The sequence below is a fragment of the Bufo bufo genome, chromosome 1 (genome assembly GCF_905171765.1).
Source record: "Bufo bufo chromosome 1, aBufBuf1.1, whole genome shotgun sequence".
Taxonomy (NCBI): domain Eukaryota; kingdom Metazoa; phylum Chordata; class Amphibia; order Anura; family Bufonidae; genus Bufo; species Bufo bufo.
This window is the reverse complement of record NC_053389.1, coordinates 16,855,743-16,874,416: the sequence shown is the minus strand read 5'-3', so window position 1 is coordinate 16,874,416 and position 18,674 is coordinate 16,855,743. Positions and strand designations below refer to the sequence as shown.

General features: G+C 42.7%; 2 protein-coding genes across 3 annotated transcripts in view; both read right to left on the bottom strand.

The window, feature by feature from the left end:
- The window catches only part of LOC120991972 (sialic acid-binding Ig-like lectin 8), a 115,908-nt gene extending 111,084 nt beyond the window's left edge, over positions 1-4,824 (bottom strand). For both annotated transcript variants that reach the window (XR_005776888.1, XM_040420736.1), the window contains exon 1: positions 4,782-4,824. The gene's annotated coding sequence lies outside the window, so the exon portion shown is untranslated. The remainder of the gene's footprint in view (positions 1-4,781) is intronic.
- Positions 4,825-9,111: 4,287 nt separating this feature from the next.
- LOC120990677 (sialic acid-binding Ig-like lectin 8) overlaps positions 9,112-18,674 on the bottom strand; it is a 118,634-nt gene continuing 109,071 nt past the window's right edge. Inside the window, exons 11-12 of the mRNA XM_040419800.1 lie at positions 12,836-12,946; positions 9,112-10,307 (exon numbers count right to left, since the gene is read on the bottom strand). Coding sequence (XP_040275734.1) covers positions 12,872-12,946 — 75 coding nt within the window. The 3' untranslated portion in view covers positions 9,112-10,307; positions 12,836-12,871. The remainder of the gene's footprint in view (positions 10,308-12,835; positions 12,947-18,674) is intronic.

The following is an 18,674-nucleotide window of genomic DNA, read 5'->3' as shown; positions in this document are numbered from 1 at the left end:
AGGGAGCAGGGTGCAAAAGTGTAGTGGCCATCCCCTAGACAGTATGCCTGCTACTGCCCATCGCACCAAGAGACCGATCACACCAAAGCCAGCTCCAAGGAGTTCCCTGGCATGGCAGTTCTTCAGACAATGTGCTGACTTCAAGACACGCGTGGTTTGCACGCTGTGCAATCAGAGCCTGAAGCAAGGCATAAATGTTCTAAACCTGAACACCACCTGCATGACCAGACATCTAAGTGCAAAGCACAAGCTGCAGTGGAGTAGACACCAAAAAAAACAAGAAGAGTCTCTGGCTCCTCCTGCTTCCTCTTCTGCTGCAGTCTCGGCCTCTTCATCCCCCTCTGGAGTGACAGTGCCACCTGCCACCCCGCAAACAGAGGATGTGCCAGCAATGCCACCACCTCAGCCACCAAGCATCTCCACAATATCCCATGGAATCGCTCAGCTGTCTATCTCCCAAACACTGGAGAGGAAGAGGAAGTACCCCCCTACCCACCCGCGATCCATTGCCCTGAATGCCAGCATTTCCAAATTCCTAGCCTTTGAAATGCTGTCATTCAAACTGGTGGACACAGACAGTTTTAAGAATCTGATGGTGGTGGCTGTCCCACAGTACGTTGTGCCCAGCCGCCACTACTTTTCCAGGTGCTCAATCCCTTCCCTGCACAACCAAGTGGGGGACAAAATCAGGTGTGCACTGCGCAACGCCATCTGTGACAAGGTCCACCTAACTACAGATACGTGGACCAGTAAGCACGGTCAGGGACGTTAAATCTCCCTAACAGCACGCTGGGTAAATGCAGTGGTGGCTGGGCCTGAGGTGGATAGCAGTTTGGCGCATGTCCTTCCACCACCGAGGATTTAAAACTTATCTTCCACCACCAAGGATTGCAGGGCATTTCTCTTTGCCTCCTGTTGTTTCCTCATCATACTCCGCTTCCTCATCCTCTACTGCCTCATCATCCGGTCAGCGTAACACCTTCACCACCAACTTCAGCACAGCCAAGGGTAAACGACATCAGGTAGTCTTGAAACTTATCTGTTTGGGGAACAAACCCCACACCGCGCAGAAGCTGTGAACGGGCCTTGAACAACAGACCGATCAGTGGTTGGTGCCAGTAAGCCTCAAGCCCGGCCTAGTGGTATGCGATAATGGGCGATATCTCATAGCAGCTCTGGGCCTAGCCGGTTTGACGCACATCCCTTGCCTAGCGCATGTGCTGAATTTGGTGGTGCAGAGGTTCCTGAAAAATTACCCCAATATGTCAGAGCTGCAGCAGAAAATGCGGGCCGTCTGTGTGCGCTTTCGGCGTTCTCACCCTGCTGCTGCTCGCCTGTCAGCGCTTCAGCATAACTTTGGTTTTCCCAATCACCGCCTCATATGTGACGTGCCCACAAGGTGGAACTCCACCTTGCACATTCTGGCCAGACTGTGCAAGCATCAGCAGGAGATAGTGGAGTTTCAGCTGCAGCACTCACGGGTGAGTCGCTCTGCGGAACAGCACCACTTAACCACCAATGAGTGGGCCTCCATGCGAGACCTGTGTGCCTTGTTGCGCTGTTGACGCCGTTCTCAGCGTTACTATCCCACTGCTATGCCTCCTTGAAAAAAGTGATTGTGCTTCGGGTGATGATGGAAGAGGGATCATTTCATAGGGTTTCCGGCCAGTCATTCACAAGTGGCTCCGAGGGTGAGTTCCTGCACCAACATGAGCCAGGTACACAATTGTCCAGCCAGGGCACAGTTCTGGAGGCTGATGAGGTGGAGGATGAGGAGGAGGAGATGGAGGAGGAGGAACCGTGTTCACAGCAGGGTGATACCCAAACCAGCTCTGTGGGGATACAAAGGACAGAGACAATACACCTTCCACAGAGGACAGCTTGTTTTTGCCTCTGGGCTGCCTGGCACACATGAGCGATTACATGCTGCAGTGTCTCCGCAACAACCGCCGAGTTGCCCACATTCTAACTTGTGCTGATTACTGGGTGGCCAGGCTGCTGGATCCCCGTTACAGGGACTACGTACCGTCCTTAATTCCGACACTGGAGCGTGATCGGAAGATGCGCGAGTACAAGCACACGCTGGTAGACGCGCTGCTGGTGGCATTCCCACCTGACAACGTGGGCTCAGTGGAAGCACAAGGCGAAGGCAGAGGAGGAGGAAGAGGTCGCCAATGCAGCTGGGGCACCGTCAGCACTTCAGAAGGCAGGGTTAGTATGGCCGAAATGTGGAAAAGCTTTCTCAGCACGCCAAAACAACCAGCACCACCAGCTGATATGGAACGTCTTAGCAGGAGGCAGCATTTCACCAACATGGTGGAGCAGTATGTGTGCACACGCCTACACGTACTGAATGGCGGGTCTGCCCCCTTTAACTTTTGGGCCTCCAAATTAGGCACATGGCCTGAGCTTGTCCTTTACGCCTTGGAGGTGCTGGCCTGCCCAGCAGTCTGAGCCCCAAGTCATGGAGCAGTCTCTTCTGCTTTTTGATAACTCTGCTGGCAGGGTTTCCGTGGGCCACCCACATAGCCCTGCCCCATAAGTGGAAGAGATTGAGTGCACCGATGTCCAATCACTTATGTTTCAGGATGAGGACATGGGAAGACCACCGCAGCACGTCTCTGATAATGACGAAACACAGGTGCCAACTGCTGCGGCTTTCTACAGTCTGCAGACCGACAAAGAGGGCAGAGGTAAAGAGTGGGTGGAAGATGATGTGGAGGATGATGAGGTACTAGACCCCACATGGAATCAAGGTCATGCGAGTGACGTGTGCAGTTTGGAGGAAGAGGCGGTGGTCGCACAGAGGCACCAGCACAGCAGAAGAGGGAGCAGGGTGCAAAAGCGTCTGTTACATTCTTGGGTGATATATTGCCATTTTTGCCATGAATAAACCCCTGCTCTGCATAGGTGACAGGGACCTAAATTTCTAAAATTTGTCTGTTACATTGATGGTTGACATTAACCCATTTTTGCCAGTGAAAAACCCCTGCTCTGCATTGCTGACAGGGAACTAAATTTAGTAAAAAAAAGTCTGTTACTGATCAAAAGATGAGCGACTACAAGCGCACGCTGGTAGACGTGCTGCTTGTGGCATTCCCACCTGACAGCGGGGGCAGAGTGGAAGCATAAGGTGAAGGCTGAGGAGGGGGGCACCGCCAGCACCTCAGAAGGCAGGGTTAGCATGGCCAAAATGTGGAAAAGCTTTGTCAGCACGCCACAAAAACCAGCACCACCAGCTGATATGGAACGTATTAGCAGGAGGCAGCATTTCACCAACATGGTGGAGCAGTATGTGTGCACATGCCTTCACGTACTGAATGACGGGTCTGCCCCCTTCAACTTCTGGGTCTCCAAATTGGGCACATGGCCTGAGCTTGCCCTTTACGCCTTGGAGGTGCTGGCCTGCCCTGCAGCCAGTGTATTGTCTGAACGTGTATTTAGCACGGCAGGGGGCGTCATCACAGACAAGTGCAGCCGCCTGTCCACAGCCAATGTGGACAAGCTCACGTTCATTAAAATGAACCAGGCATGGATCCCACAGGACTTGTCCGTACCTTGTGCAGAATAGACATGTATACCTGCCTCACCCAGCCATTGTTGTACTCCAGCGCACTTTCTCTTTGTTTTATTTTTTATATTTCCCAATGTTTTGGGGTCTACCCAAATTTTAACAAAAATAAATAAATAAAATAAAATAAAAAACAAAAACCAGTGTACGCTACCTCCTCCTCCTCCACCACCACATCCATCGCTTCCTCAACCTCCTTCTCCATATTGACCTCCTCTTAGATCAAGATTATAATTTATTTATTTTTACGTATTTTATGTTATTTTAAGTAATTTCCCTATCCACATTTGTTTGCAGAGCACTTGCAATGCTCTTAACCACATTTTGCTGCCTTTTGTAGCCCTCTAGCCATTTCCATGACTTTTTTAGAGCCATTTTAGTTCTCCAAAGTTCGGGTCCCAATTGACTTCAATGGGGTTGGGGTTCGGGATCAAGTTCGGGTCAAGTTCGGGTCCCGAACTTGAACTTTTTTGCAAAGTTCGGCCGAACGTGGCGAACCCAAACATCCAGGTGTCCCCTCAACTCTATGCAAGGACATTGCAGAATTTCCTATTCTCACTACGGCATCTATCCCATTTTCAGCACAATCACTCTCATCATTCATATCATGTAAATGAAGCTATCCTGTACCCTCTGTCAATGAGAAATTTACAGAGTAAAAGATAAGTTGTTATCTCTCGGGTAACATCTCACATATTAGATAAATTATAATAAATATTATTTTCATGAGATTGGAACTAAAATCAAAATACAATTTCAGGTACAAAAATCAGAGCTTAATTTCTCCCAATCTGCCCGACTCTGTGTCTCATTGTGTGAGATTTTTACAATTTCAAAAAAAGACAATGTAACATCTAGATGAGGTATTTACATACACTTTATGTAGGTGATACATTTTTGCTTCAAATTAAAGAGGCACAATTTGGTTAATTTATCTGAATCTTCTTAACCCCTTTTACCCATCTTTACCGTGGGGTCTCCTCAGGTCCCTTTACCATCATTTATGAGACATATTTTTATTGTGGCTCCTTACAATTTATGATCCATATCAGAACATTATATACAATGACTATACAAAACAGCGCGGACACTGGATGATTTAAGGGAACTACACATTATTAGTAGTCAGTAGATACAGATTTATATGGACATCTGCTGGGTGATATGCAGCTGATAGATCTCTATCTACAATTAATGAACGGTTACTTACATGTTAAGTCCTCCGAGTACACAACTCTTCTGTCCACATCAGGCATTTGAGGAAGTTACTTTCCTCAAAATGTGCAATATCCGTTTTTTTTCTTTTCTTTTTTTTTTTTCATTCAAATACATGATAAACACATCCAATTAGGGACTTGCTTTACCTACAAATGCTGGGCATTAAAGGCCATGCCCACTCCTTCTAGGCCATGTCCTGACTCTGTAAAGCCACAACCCTTGTTGCAAGCAGAAGAGGAAAAAAAAAGTATGCAAAGACATGAACGAGCTGTGCAGGACCCGAAATGCATCTCTCACCCCCAGTTAGTCACAGAGAGCTATGTCTTCTGGCTCTTGTGACTAACTGGGGTTGAGAGAAGCCTCAGTCAGTCAATTTGCTGTGCAATGCTGCGGTCTGATCGTGGAGCTACTGAAAAGGAAGGCATCCCTGCATCTGTCCAGGCCCTGCTCCAGATGGAGGACAGGGAGCCAGAAAACCGGATCTGGATCATGGGGCACATTTATTAAGATCAGTGTTTTCTTAATAAAGACCCTGAGCTGGCAGTGGATCCGCCACAGTTATGAAGAGGTTCAGCTTCCAAGGTGTCTTACATTTAGATAATTTTCTATGCCTAAAACAGGCATAGAAAATGGTGAATGAGACGGACCATCCCCTTCCCACCCACAATTTTAGACCTGGCGTGAGCGGGGCGAATTTGAAGATAGCTAACCGTTGTGTCGCTATGTGCACCTGAAATATGCCAAATTTAGGCATGTTTCAGCTTGGTAAATGACCCCCATGTCTCCGCTTTAGAACTATCACAGAGCACAATAGACCAGTCAATATCCTCCCACCTGATTGGCTGTCAGGCTGACTGCACAGCATTGTGGTTAAGCCCACCGGCCAGGCTCATGCGATCAGTGTCGGAGTGGGGTGCCTAGGGCCCACCAGTAAAATTCCCTCTGGGTGCCCACATGCATATGCTACCTGCCCACGCCATCCAGTCTTTTATATGGACATAGGCAATGTACTGCATAGCATTAGTGTTGAAGTGCTCGAGTAGAACACTTTGGGATGCTTGGGTGCTCTGAAGAGGAGAGGGTGCCAGGTCCCACTCAAGTCTATGCAGAAGATCGCTGTACAGTGAGAGAATCCCCCAGTGTGAGTCCGCGGCTTAGGAGTCCAGTCCTTGCTCTGACTCCATATATAGCTATGTCCATATATGGATTCAGTCCAGTGTATTTAAGTCTAATTTGGCCTCTATTTCTAAAATTTCCTGCTGGGATTTGAACTCACAACCTTCTACATTAGAGGCAATGACCTTAGCCATTAAGCTATAAAGCTGAACAATAAACTGTTTCAGAAAACCTCATAGTGGTTTGTAATGTAGTGAATATTCCAGAAGTATCATTTCATGAACTGCAGGTTAACATGTAGCTGTATAGCGTAGTGGTTAAGGTTCTTGGCTCTAATATAGAAGGTTGTGACTTAAAATCCCAGCAGAAATAGAGGATAATTTATATATTTTATATTTTTTTTGTAATTGTAAAAAATGTATGGCACAAAATAAATGTGCAATTACAAAAAAAAAAAATATATATATATATATAGTTTCCAAAGATGAGGCAGCACTCCAGCCTACGGCTGAGAGGACTTGCACCTGCAATTTCTGGTCTTGTGCTGCTGTGTTTCCTTTTTTTGGTTTCTATATATATATATTATATATATATATATATATATATATATATATATAAAATTATACTTCTGATATATATGAATGCCTCTGACGAAGCTCAAGGAGTGAAGCCCGGGTTGGGCAGCGTGGAGATTTTAGATTTGTGACATGCTGATTACAAGTGTAACTTTGTAAATACAATAAACCTTTTAATGGGATCTACTGTATATGTGAAAGTGCTTCACTATTCTTCGACCCCTTGGCTTTTATAGGTTTTGGATGAGGGGAGGTATATCTATGTGCACTTGCATTCCGCCCCATGCCTGGATCTGTTGATGTATAACCGCATGGTGTGAAAGAGGACTTCAGGAGTATTTGCAGAGCGATCCTATTTTGTACAGTTTGGACTTTAAGTGAACTTGACCAACATCACTATATTAGGATCTGCAGCGCGAGGAGTCCAGGCAACGTATTCAAGACTTTTTCTTTTTCTGTTTGGGCATAATATGTGGGAAACTACTACTGATGTTTTTAGCAATAATATATTTACATATATTATAATATATTATATATTCTAAATATATAATAGTATATGTTCATATATTATGGCTAAAAACTTGTGTGTATATATATATATATATATATATATATATATATATGTAGATCCATAGAAAAGGTTAGGCAGCACTCCTTCACATGCAATGAATGGTTGTACGGTGCCCGCGGTGGTCCCTCGATACAGGACGGATAAACAACAAAGAAAGTCCGCAGCACTCCTTGAAGTAAAAAATGTGCAGTTCATTCACATATGTCAGAAAATTGACAACGTTTCAGTTCTCTCACAGAACCTTTCTCAAGTCAGGTCTTTAAATAAAATTTAGCCTCTATTTCTGAAACGTTTCTGCTGGGATTTGAACTCACAACCTTCTACATTAGAGCCAAGAATCTTAACCACTACACTATACGGCTACATGCAAACCTGCAGTGAAATATAAGATTATATGTCTGCTGTATATGAATACTTACTACATTACAAACTACTATCAGGTTTTTCTGACACAGTTTATCATTCAGCTTTATAGCTGAGTGGTTAAGGTCCTTGCTTATGTAGAAGGTTGTGAGTTCAAAGCCCAGCAGAAATAGAGGCTAAATTAGATTTAAATACACTGACTTGAGCATCACGCTCGAGCATATGTGGTATTCGGCCGAACACAGCAATGGTCGATTTGAACACCAGTTTGGCCGAGCATGCTCGCTCAACACTACATAGCATCTTAGACATCCAATTTATATGTTAGTCTACAGTGCCATGTGCCACTTGTGCAGGAGATGGGGGACTAGGGGCCCACCAGGGGATTCACCTGTTGCCCTATGGGCCAGTCCAAGAATGCACGTGATCATCTGTCTTCAACTTTCCTGTTCTGTTTCCCTTCCTAGTTTACTGAATTAGAAAATGCAAAAGCACATTTTGGATTAAATGTGCGCAAACTTTTCCCCTTTCTTTCCCTTTGTGAATGACCCCCCTCTTTCTTTGGACTGTTACCAACTATGGGTAGATAACAGTATGTCAATGTATGGATAATAGATAATATAACCGAAAATCTGTCATGGGAAATCTTCTCGAGATAATGGTATGGTCTTCTGGAGAAGTTTCAATGTGTTTTCCTATTATACACAATGGGGATAATTTATTTAGGCTGGCGTGTGGTGCCGCTGATGTAAGATGCTCCAAATTTATTAGAAGCCACAGGTCTTTAAATTTTTTTTGGAGGACCGTGCACCAGAAACTGGAATCTCCTGCACGTAGAAGCTGGTGTACATTTCAGGTGTAATTTACCAACTAAATTGAAGTAAAGTAATTTTCTGCTGTAAATAATATGAAATCGTTCAGGCCGCATAGACCTCATTCCTTCCTAAGGGAAAGGGTGTTTGCTCAACAATTTTCGATTTTTCTATGAGAAAAAATAATATATGTTGATAACCCAAATTATCTGCTACTATTATTTATATCCAAGCCATTTATCATCTTTCTTCTTTTAAAGGGGTATTCCAATTTTGTAAACCACTGTCAAGCTGCTGTGCCCCCATATAGAGGGCCAATCACAGGCGATGCCAGTACTCTGACCTCTGACCTTAGTTGGACTTTCCTTTCTGAACGGTCGCTTACTCTTCATTAGCGCAGTGGTCGTCTATGTAGTATCTGGACACGTCAGGTCCTCCAGAGCTGTAGATGCTCCATTAATATCAGTTATGCTTTTGGTATTTTCTCAGTGTAAGGACGGCGCCTCAACCACATGCTATTGTCTCATCAGAGCGTGCAGAATAAAAAAGTAAAATTTGAATAAAAATAATCTTCTATGACTATAATGTTATATATCGCTGTAGACAACGTTATCTTAAGTGGCTTAATACAGTAGATTGGCGCTAACTCTCTAAAATCACAGTGTGACCCAAAAACATTTAAAGGGGTTCTCCCATAATTACTGTACTAAATAAAAATAACACAAAATCTAGTACATGAAAATCTCTTTCTGACAAAGCTAGAACCAGTCCTGTAGCTCACGTGGATCCAGGGATCTCTCTATTCATTGCTCCATAGGCTCTGCTAGATGAATTTAAAGCTGACAGCTTAGGTGGCGTGTCCTTTCTCAGGGAGTGTTACAATTTTTGTTTGTTCATCATCAGATCTAAACATTGCAGTGTATTAGGTTTTAAACTAGTATTGAAAGCTGTGATCTGATTGTTGCTTTTTGTCTTTGGCACTTTTATACTTGTTTCTGCAGCGCCTCCACAGGTGAAACAAAGTATCACACATTTTACATGGCAATCAGTAGCCTGTTCGTGTAGCACATGGATGAGCTGGGTCCTGCAGAGATATACTTTGTAGCTATTATTTTCTCTAATAAATAAATGAGGGTCCTGATTAGGGGGGACCCTCCCATCTTTTGATGTCAGACTGATATAATTGGTTCTTAAGTAGCAATAATGTCTGAGCAGCAGATCACATCGGAGTGACACATGATAACAGTGTAGAAATGAAGCTGTGATCACAGGACTATATTACCACCTACAGTACATTTTGATTTTGGTTCCAGGACCCCCCCCCCCCCCTTTACTTGCCCAGTACTTTGTACCTGCGTAACTCCCTTAGGTCAGAGGAACACTCATACATTATGGGTCATAGATTCATGTACTGTATATAGGCAATAAGAGGGTTTCTACACATTTTAACCTTTATAACTATTGTAGAACAAAAGTGGACTTTAATCTGAAGTTCAGGTAAAATTCAATTTGCAGCAAATCCGATTTTCCTCGTGCTTCATGGAAACGAATCAATTTCTCAGAAAAAATGTAAAAAATCATACTTACCTCATCCATTTGAGGATGAAGATCTGTGCGCCACCATCCAAATTGAAGATCCCTTGTGAATTCCCATGTGCGGTGACGTATGACGTTACCATGCCGGCCGTCGTACTGATGTTATGACTAGCCGCACAACATTTTGCATTTTGCGCTGAATCTTCAATCAAGATAGTGACGGCTGGCTCTTCGCAATCAAATGTTAGAGGTAAGTATGATTTTATTTATTTATTTTATTTTACATTCTAAGATTTATGTCAGATGACGCAATAAATGCAACATCCGAGGGATGCAATGACGGGGATCGCTGCAATCGCTGTTCCCTATCATTGCACCCACTACTTACAAAGATATGCGCTTTTGTAAAATTCCACAAAAGCAGTCGAATTGGATTTCCAATACTTCGCTCATCTGTAATTATAACATTCCTTAAGACAATGATGAAACAAAGATAGAACAAATAGAGGAAATCTGTAGTACTACCAGCAATATCCTACATAAGAACTATGGACTAGTGATGAGCGGGAGGTGCCATATTCGATTTTGCGATATTTCGCGAATATTCGATTGAATATTCGTATTATATTCGTCGAAAACGAATATTCGTAATTATTTCATTTATCGCGAATAATATGCGATTAAATTAATCGTATGATTTTTTTTTTTTTATGTATAAATCAACGTTCCTATGGCTATGGCTAAGCTAATATGTGTATTTTACGAATAATCTTAATATTGCTCTAACTTAGTCTTTTAGAATATTCATAATATTCTAAAAGACGAAGTTAGAGCAATATTACGAATTTTCGTAAAATACACATATAGATTGTAATTTAGCTAATATAGTGCTATAATCCTTTTTTTTCTCAAATTTTTTTTGCCTCTTCTGAACTTCAGTTTTGGAAAATATGTACACTATTAAAAAAATTACTATAGCAGTATATTAGCTAAATTACAGTCTATATGTGTTTTTTTACGAATATTTTTAATATTGCTCTAACTTCGTCTTTTAGAATATTCGTAAAATACACATATAGATTGTAATTTAGCTAATATAGTGCTATAGTAATTTTTTTAATAGTGTACATATTTTCCAAAACTGAAGATCAGAAGAGGCAAAAAAAATTAGACTAAAAAAAAAAGGATTATAGCACTATATTAGCTAAATTACAATCTATGTGTATTTTACGAATATTCTTAATATTGCTCTAACTTCGTCTTTTAGAATATTTGTAATATTGCTCTAACTCCGTCTTTTAGAATATTACGAATATTCTAAAAGACGAAGTTAGAGCAATATTAAGAATATTCTAAAAGACGAAGTTAGAGCAATATTAAGAATATTCTAAAATACGAAGTTAGAGCAATAATATTCCACTTTGGCATACTGCTCCCCGACAAGCGTCCCCGTCACCATGGGAATGCCTGTGGGTTAGAATATACCATCGGATCTGAGGTTTTACAATCTCAGGGAAAACTCAAATCCGATGGTATTTTCTAACCTACAGGCGTTCCCATGGTGACGCCTGTAGGGGTGTTTGTTGTCGGGGTGTTTGTTGTATGCTGAAGTTGATTAAATAACGATTTTGTCATGCGCTCGGGCACACATATTAACCATTACGATTTTTCTGTTGTAATATTCGTGAACTCGAATATTATAACTGAGATTATTGGTTTCGATTTGAATAGGACGGATATTCTAAAATTCAATATACAGCAATATATTCTTTATTTCGAATATTCCGGTCCATCTGAAAACGTGATTCCTTCCAGCTTCAATTTAGTTGCTTGTGGGCCAATGGCTCCTTGACCCACAAGCAAGAAGCAGGGAGGAATCATATATTTTCAGATGAAAAAAAATATATATACGAATATTCGATTTCGCGAATATATGGAACTACACTCACCTAAAGAATTATTAGGAACACCTGTTCTATTTCTCATTAATGAAATTATCTAGTCAACCAATCACATGGTAGTTGCTTCGGTGCATTTAGGGGGGTGGTCCTGGTCAAGACAATCTCCTGAACTCCAAACTGAATGTCAGAATGGGGGAGAAAGGTGATTTAAGCAATTTTGAGCGTGGCATGGTTGTTGGTGCCAGACGGGCCGGTCCGAGTATTTCACAATCTGCTCAGTTACTGGGATTTTCATGCACAACCATTTCTAAGGTTTACAAAGAATGGTGTGAAAAGGGAAAAACATCCAGTATGCGGCAGTCCTGGGGGCGAAAATGCCTTGTGGATGCTAGAGGTCAGAGGAGAATGGGCCGACTGATTCAAGCTGATAGAAGAGCAACGTTGACTGAAATAACCACTCGTTACAACCGAGGTCTGCAGCAAAGCATTTGTGAAGCCACAACACACACAACCTTGAGGCGGATGGGCTACAACAGCAGAAGACCCCACCGGTTACCACTCATCTCCACTACAAATAGGAAAAAGAGGCTACAATTTGCACGAGCTCACCAAAATTGGACTGTTGAAGACTGGAAAAATGTTGCCTGGTCTGATGAGTCTCGATTTCTGTTGAGACATTCAAATGGTAGAGTCCGAATTTGGCGTAAACAGAATGAGAACATGTATCCATCCTCTGATGGCTACTTCCAGCAGGATAATGCACCATGTCACAAAGCTCGAAACATTTCAAATTGGTTTCTTGAACATGACAATGAGTTCACTGTACTAAAATGGCCCCCACAGTCACCAGATCTCAACCCAATAGAGCATCTTTGGGATGTGGTGGAACGGGAGCTTCATGCCCTGGATGTGCATCCCTCAAATCTCCATCAACTGCAAGATGCTATCCTATTAATATGGGCCAACATTTCTAAAGAATGCTATCAGCACCTTGTTGAATCAATGCCACGTAGAATTAAGGCAGTTCTGAAGGCAAAAGGGGGTCCAACACCGTATTAGTATGGTGTTCCTAATAATTCTTTAGGTGAGTGTATATTCTAAATATTCGCGAAATCTCGAAATTGCGATATTCGAGATAAAAATTCGAAATTCGAATATTCGCGCTCAACACTACTATGGACCTATGGTTATTACAGGTAATTGTATTCTCATTGAAATTTCTCATAATTATTAGCTGCAGCCTCTTCTGATCCTATAACATTGGTGTCTGCCGAGATCTCAGGCTGCAAGATAAAACAAGTACAATCAATGATATCATCTGAATATGATGAAGACAATAGTAATCAGCATAGAAACCATCATCTGAATCCCAATTTGTGGGATATTTTAGCATAACTGCCTCAGAAGAGTCTAGAATCACCCCTATAATGCTAATAAGCATACAATAAGCATAAAGCTGGCCTTCCAGAATACCGTAGGATCCTCCCATGGGCCCAGGTACAGATACTTTACTGGGCCCCAAATAACCAGGAGAAAAAAGACTCAGAGTTTCCTTTGGAGTCAATTACTCACCATTAGGCTCTTTTTCTTTGAATTAAAATTTTTAAAACTTTATTGATGATATGGGAATTGGGCCATGAGAATAAAGGAATAATTTCTTCTATTGACCCATGGGTTAGATTTCTGAGGTTATTGAAATTTTTGCAAAAATATAAACAAGAAGCCTCTTCTAAAGATGGATTACTGGAACCATTTCCTGTGGTCTGATGAGACCAAGATAAACTTATTTGGTTCAGATGTTGTCAATAATGTGTGGCGGCAACCAGGTGAGGAATACAAAGACAGGTGTGTCTTACCTACAGTCAAGCATGGTGGTGGGAGTGTCATGGTTTGGGGCTGTATATGAGCGCTGCCGGCTGTGGGGAGCAACAGTTCATTAAGGGAACCATGAATACCAACATGTACTGTGACATACTGAAGCCACTAAATTTACACTGTTATACAATCTGTACACTGACTACTTTACATTGCATCAAAATGTCATATCTTCAGTCTTGTCCCATGAAAAAATGTGATAAAATATTTACAAAAATGTGAGGGGTGTACTCAATTTTTTGAGATACTGTATATCCTGTATATTTGCACTGCATTTGCACAGCACTGTGGAAAGTGTTAATGAATACTGAGAGACTTTTGAGACTTTCTAGCTAATAAAGAGAAGCTGGTAATTTACCATAGCTACCATAAGAGTTAAAGAAGAGCATATTTTGGAGGGGGAAAACCAGACTTGTTTACCACCAAAACCAGACAGACTGAACTTTTTTTTTATCTCTGGTTTAGCTGTTATTATGTTTGAAAACTTGTTTTTGTCTGGAAAAACTGCTACATCATTGCCTTTGAGTATCATTGAAGCTCTTATGCAAGTCTACGAAACGGAAAGTGTTACAATGTATTTGTTTGTGCTGAGTTTATCCACCCCTACCACTAGAAGGTTTTAGTTCAGCTAGACCAGGGATGCCCAACCTGCGGCCCTCCAGCTGTTGCAAAACTACAACTCCCAGCATGCCCGGACAGCCTACACCTATCAGCTTACAGCAGGGCATGATGGGAGTTGTAGTTTTACAACAGCTGGAGGGCCGCAGGTTGAGCATCCCTGAGCTAGACAATGTATATAAGGAGATCAGTCAGAGCACCTAGTATTCTGTAGATAGGGACCAGTGCTTGGAGGGGAAGACTATTGAGTGACCAGAAGAAGACGCTAAGATGTGGACAATTTGGCATAGAGCCTGGGCCACCAGCCTTTTGCCACGATACCAGCCTTTTGAGAAAGAAACTGACACCTATCAGGCTTTTCCTCAGCATGAAACACTACTTCTAACATTGCAACATAGTTTGTAAGGTTGAAAAAAAATACATCTGTCCATCCAAATCAGCCTTCTGCCAGGGAGGAGACTAGAGAAGGCAGCCCTATGCCTCGTCTACATTTTTAAAGAAGCACCCTGGTTTACTCCAGACTCTGACTCTCTGGACTTATTTCCCATTGGGGTGCACCATATCTTACCATTCCTTCTTGAGAGCAGCAACACGTGGTGACACCTTAACGATGTCTGGTTGATGAAGCGTAGCATTGGGGCTACCATCAAACCCAGCCACTGCAGAAGAACACGCAGAGAATATTGCTTAAAATATTTGGCAGTTTTACTTGTAACATGAGACAAAATAGGATCAAAAAAGGGATTTAAGGGAAGAAGAGTTGGAACATTCTCTGTGTTTAGGGTCCAGATTTTCTGACCCAAAACGAACAACAAATGGCCATAAAGTAAGTCGATTAGCTCTGGTTTAGCAGTATTAACAAAGAAATTATTGGCACTCTACATGTTTGAACTTTTAATACACATTGACATACTAGGCTTTATTTCACAGTGGGAGTGTGACTATTTACCAGCTGGCCTTCCAGAATACCGTAGGATCCTCCCATGGGCCCAGGTACAGATACTTTACTGGGCCCCAAATAACCAGGAGAAAAAAGACTCAGAGTTTCCTTTGGAGTCAATTACTCACCATTAGGCTCTTTTTCTTTGAATTAAAATTTTTAAAACTTTATTGATGATATGGGAATTGGGCCATGAGAATAAAGGAATAATTTCTTCTATTGACCCATGGGTTAGATTTCTGAGGTTATTGAAATTTTTGCAAAAATATAAACAAGAAAAATTGGACTCCAGCAAAATTGGAAATCCAGCAGAAACACAGGGATTAGAGCTCATGCACATGGCAGTAAGTGTTTTGCCGTCCAAATTGCAGATCTAGAAATCATGGGTCCCAGTCGAGTGCATGCTGCCATTTTTATTTTTTTACTCCTGCAGAAATGTCCTATCTTTGTCCAAAAAATGCACAAATATAGGACATGTCCTATTTTTTTGCAGGGCCGCGGAACGGACATATAGATGCAGACAGCACAACCATCTTTTGTGGCCCCGTTGAGATGAATACCGTAGATCTGCAACTGATCAAAAAAAAAAAGAAAAAAACTACAGCTGTGCATGCGGCCATAATATTCCATTTTTGGATGCTGACCAGATTATTAGATGGGGTTTAGCAGGAGGGCAGGTCTAACAATCTTTTTGTCCTAATACAGACAGATGGGGATAGGCTCCTGCTGCAGTCAGCTGCCTTAGAGACAGACATAGGAGTGTCATCAAGTCCTAAATGAATTTCACTTTAAAGGGTTAACTTGCATTGACTTATTCTGTTTAATAGGGTGTAACTGCATTTTATATGTACGTTGTGATATACAGTATCTCACAAAAGTCAGTCCACCCCTAACATTTTAGTAAATATTTACTTCTATCTTTTCCTGGGACAACACTGAAGGTCTGACACTTTGATACAATGTAAAGTAGTCAGTGTACGGCTTGTATAATGGTGTAAATTGGGTGTGCCCCTTAAAATAACTCATCACACAGCCATTAATGTCTAAACCACTGGCAACAAAAGTGAGTACACCCCTATGTGTAAATGGCTAAATTGTGCCCAATTAACCATTTCCCTCCGTGGTGTCATGTGACCCGTTAGTGTCAGGGCCGTCTTTAATATTGATTGGACCCTGGGCAAAAATTTACTTGGGTCCCCTGGATCCCGCCTTCCCACACCTTAGCAGGCAATCACGCCCTCCACCACAACACACACACAAAAAATCCACACATCTGGTAGAGTACAGTGAATGACTGTAAATACTTCCAGTTCTGAAGACTCCAGCGGCTCAGGATCAGTGCTCTGGGCAGCTGGGCTCAGGCTGGAAGTGGGCACCGCTCTGCAGGAAGGAGACCAGGGCTTGGCTCACCCTAGTGTCACAGTGCACCCCAGCACCCCACAGTATGCAGTATAGCACCCTATAGTATACAGCAACCCACAGTATGCAGTATAGCACCCTATAGTATACAGCACCACACAGTATGCAGTATAGCACCCCACACTATACAGTACCCCACAGTATATAGTAGAGCAGTATAGCAGCCCACAGTATACAGCACCCCACAGTATACAACATCTCACAGTATACAGTAGAGCAGTATAGCACCTCACCGTATACAGTACCCCAAACTATACACGATACAGCACCCCACACTATACAGCCCCCCACACTATACAGTACATCAGTATAGCACTCACCAATATACAGCACCCACAGTATACAGTATACAGCCCCCCACAGTATACTGCCCCCCACAGTATACAGTACAGCAGTATAGCACTCCACAATATACAGCACCCACAGTATACAGTATACAGACCCCACAGTACACAGCCCCCCACAGTATACAGTACAGCAGTATAGCACTCCACAATATACATTACCCACAGTATACAGTAAACAGCCCCCCACACTATACAGCCCCCCACAGTATACAGGCCCCCACAGTATACAGCCCCCCACAGTATACAGGCCCCCACACTATACAGCACCCCACTATACAGTAGTTTACAGTATATTAGCTTAACAGCCCCTGTCAACTTTTTCTGATGTAATCTTCACAAAAAAAGTTTCCACAGTTAAGGCAAACTTCTCCTGCAACACTCCTGGTAGAACCTTGATGACCTCATAGCCATGTGACCAGTAATATTGCTAGGTTACTGGTCACATGGTGATGATGTCATCTAAGGTCCTAGAGAATCACAGCTCTCACAGTACGCTGCCTGGAGTGCCGGCAGGCATGGCATGGCAGCACCCCCTGTGTAGCTGACAGCCTGACACCCGGGGCAGTGGCTAGCAGGGCTCAAGAGGCAGCTGCCTTGGGCCCCCCAGGAGCAACTGGGCCCGGGGCAGCTGCCCCTTTTGCCTCTTGTTAAAGACGGCCCTGGTTAGTGTTAGAAGGTTTCAGGTTTGAATGGGGAGCAGAAAATTTGGTGTTATCGTTCTCCCACTCTCTCATACTGGTCATAGGAAGTTCAACATGGCTCCTCATGGCAAAGAACTCTCTGAGGATCTGAAAAAAAGAATGGTTGCTCTACATAAAGATGGCCGACGCTATAAGAAGATGGCTGACACTCTGAGACTGATCTGCAGCACGGTGACCAAGACCATACAGTGGTTTAACAAGACAGGTTCCACTCAGAACAGGCCTCGCTATGGTCGACCAAAGAAGTTGAGTGCATGTGCTCAGCGTCATATCCAGAGGTTGTCTTTTCAAAATAGACGTATGAGCGTTGCCAGCATTGCTGCAGAGGTTAAAGGGGTGGGGGGTCAGTCTGTCAGTTCTCAGACCAAACTCTGCACACTGAATCAAATTGGGTGCATGGCTGTCATCCCAGAAGGAAGCCTCTTCTAAAGATGGATTACTGGAACCATGTCCTGTGGTCTGATGAGACCAAGATAAACTTATTTGGTTCAGATATTGTCAATAATGTGTGGCGGCAACCAGGTGAGGAATACAAAGACAGGTGTGTCTTACCTACAGTCAAGCATGGTGGTGGGAGTGTCATGGTTTGGGGCTGTATATGAGCGCTGCCGGCTTTGGGGAGCAACAGTTCATTAAGGGAACCATGAATACCAACATGTACTGTGACATACTGAAGCCACTAAATTTACACTGTTATACAATCTGTGCACTGACTACTTTACATTGCATCAAAATGTCATATCTTCAGTCTTGTCCCATGAAAAAATGTGATAAAATATTTACAAAAATGTGAGGGGTGTACTCAATTTTTTGAGATACTGTATATCCTGTATATTTGCACTGCATTTGCACAGCACTGTGGAAAGTGTTAATGAATACTGAGAGACTTTTGAGACTTTCTAGCTAATAAAGAGAAGCTGGTAATTTACCATAGCTACCATAAGAGTTAAAGAAGAGCATATTTTGGAGGGGGAAAACCAGACTTGTTTACCACCAAAACCAGACAGACTGACCTTTTTTTTTTATCTCTGGTTTAGCTGTTATTATGTTTGAAAACTTGTTTTTGTCTGGAAAAACTGCTACATCATTGCCTTTGAGTATCATTGAAGCT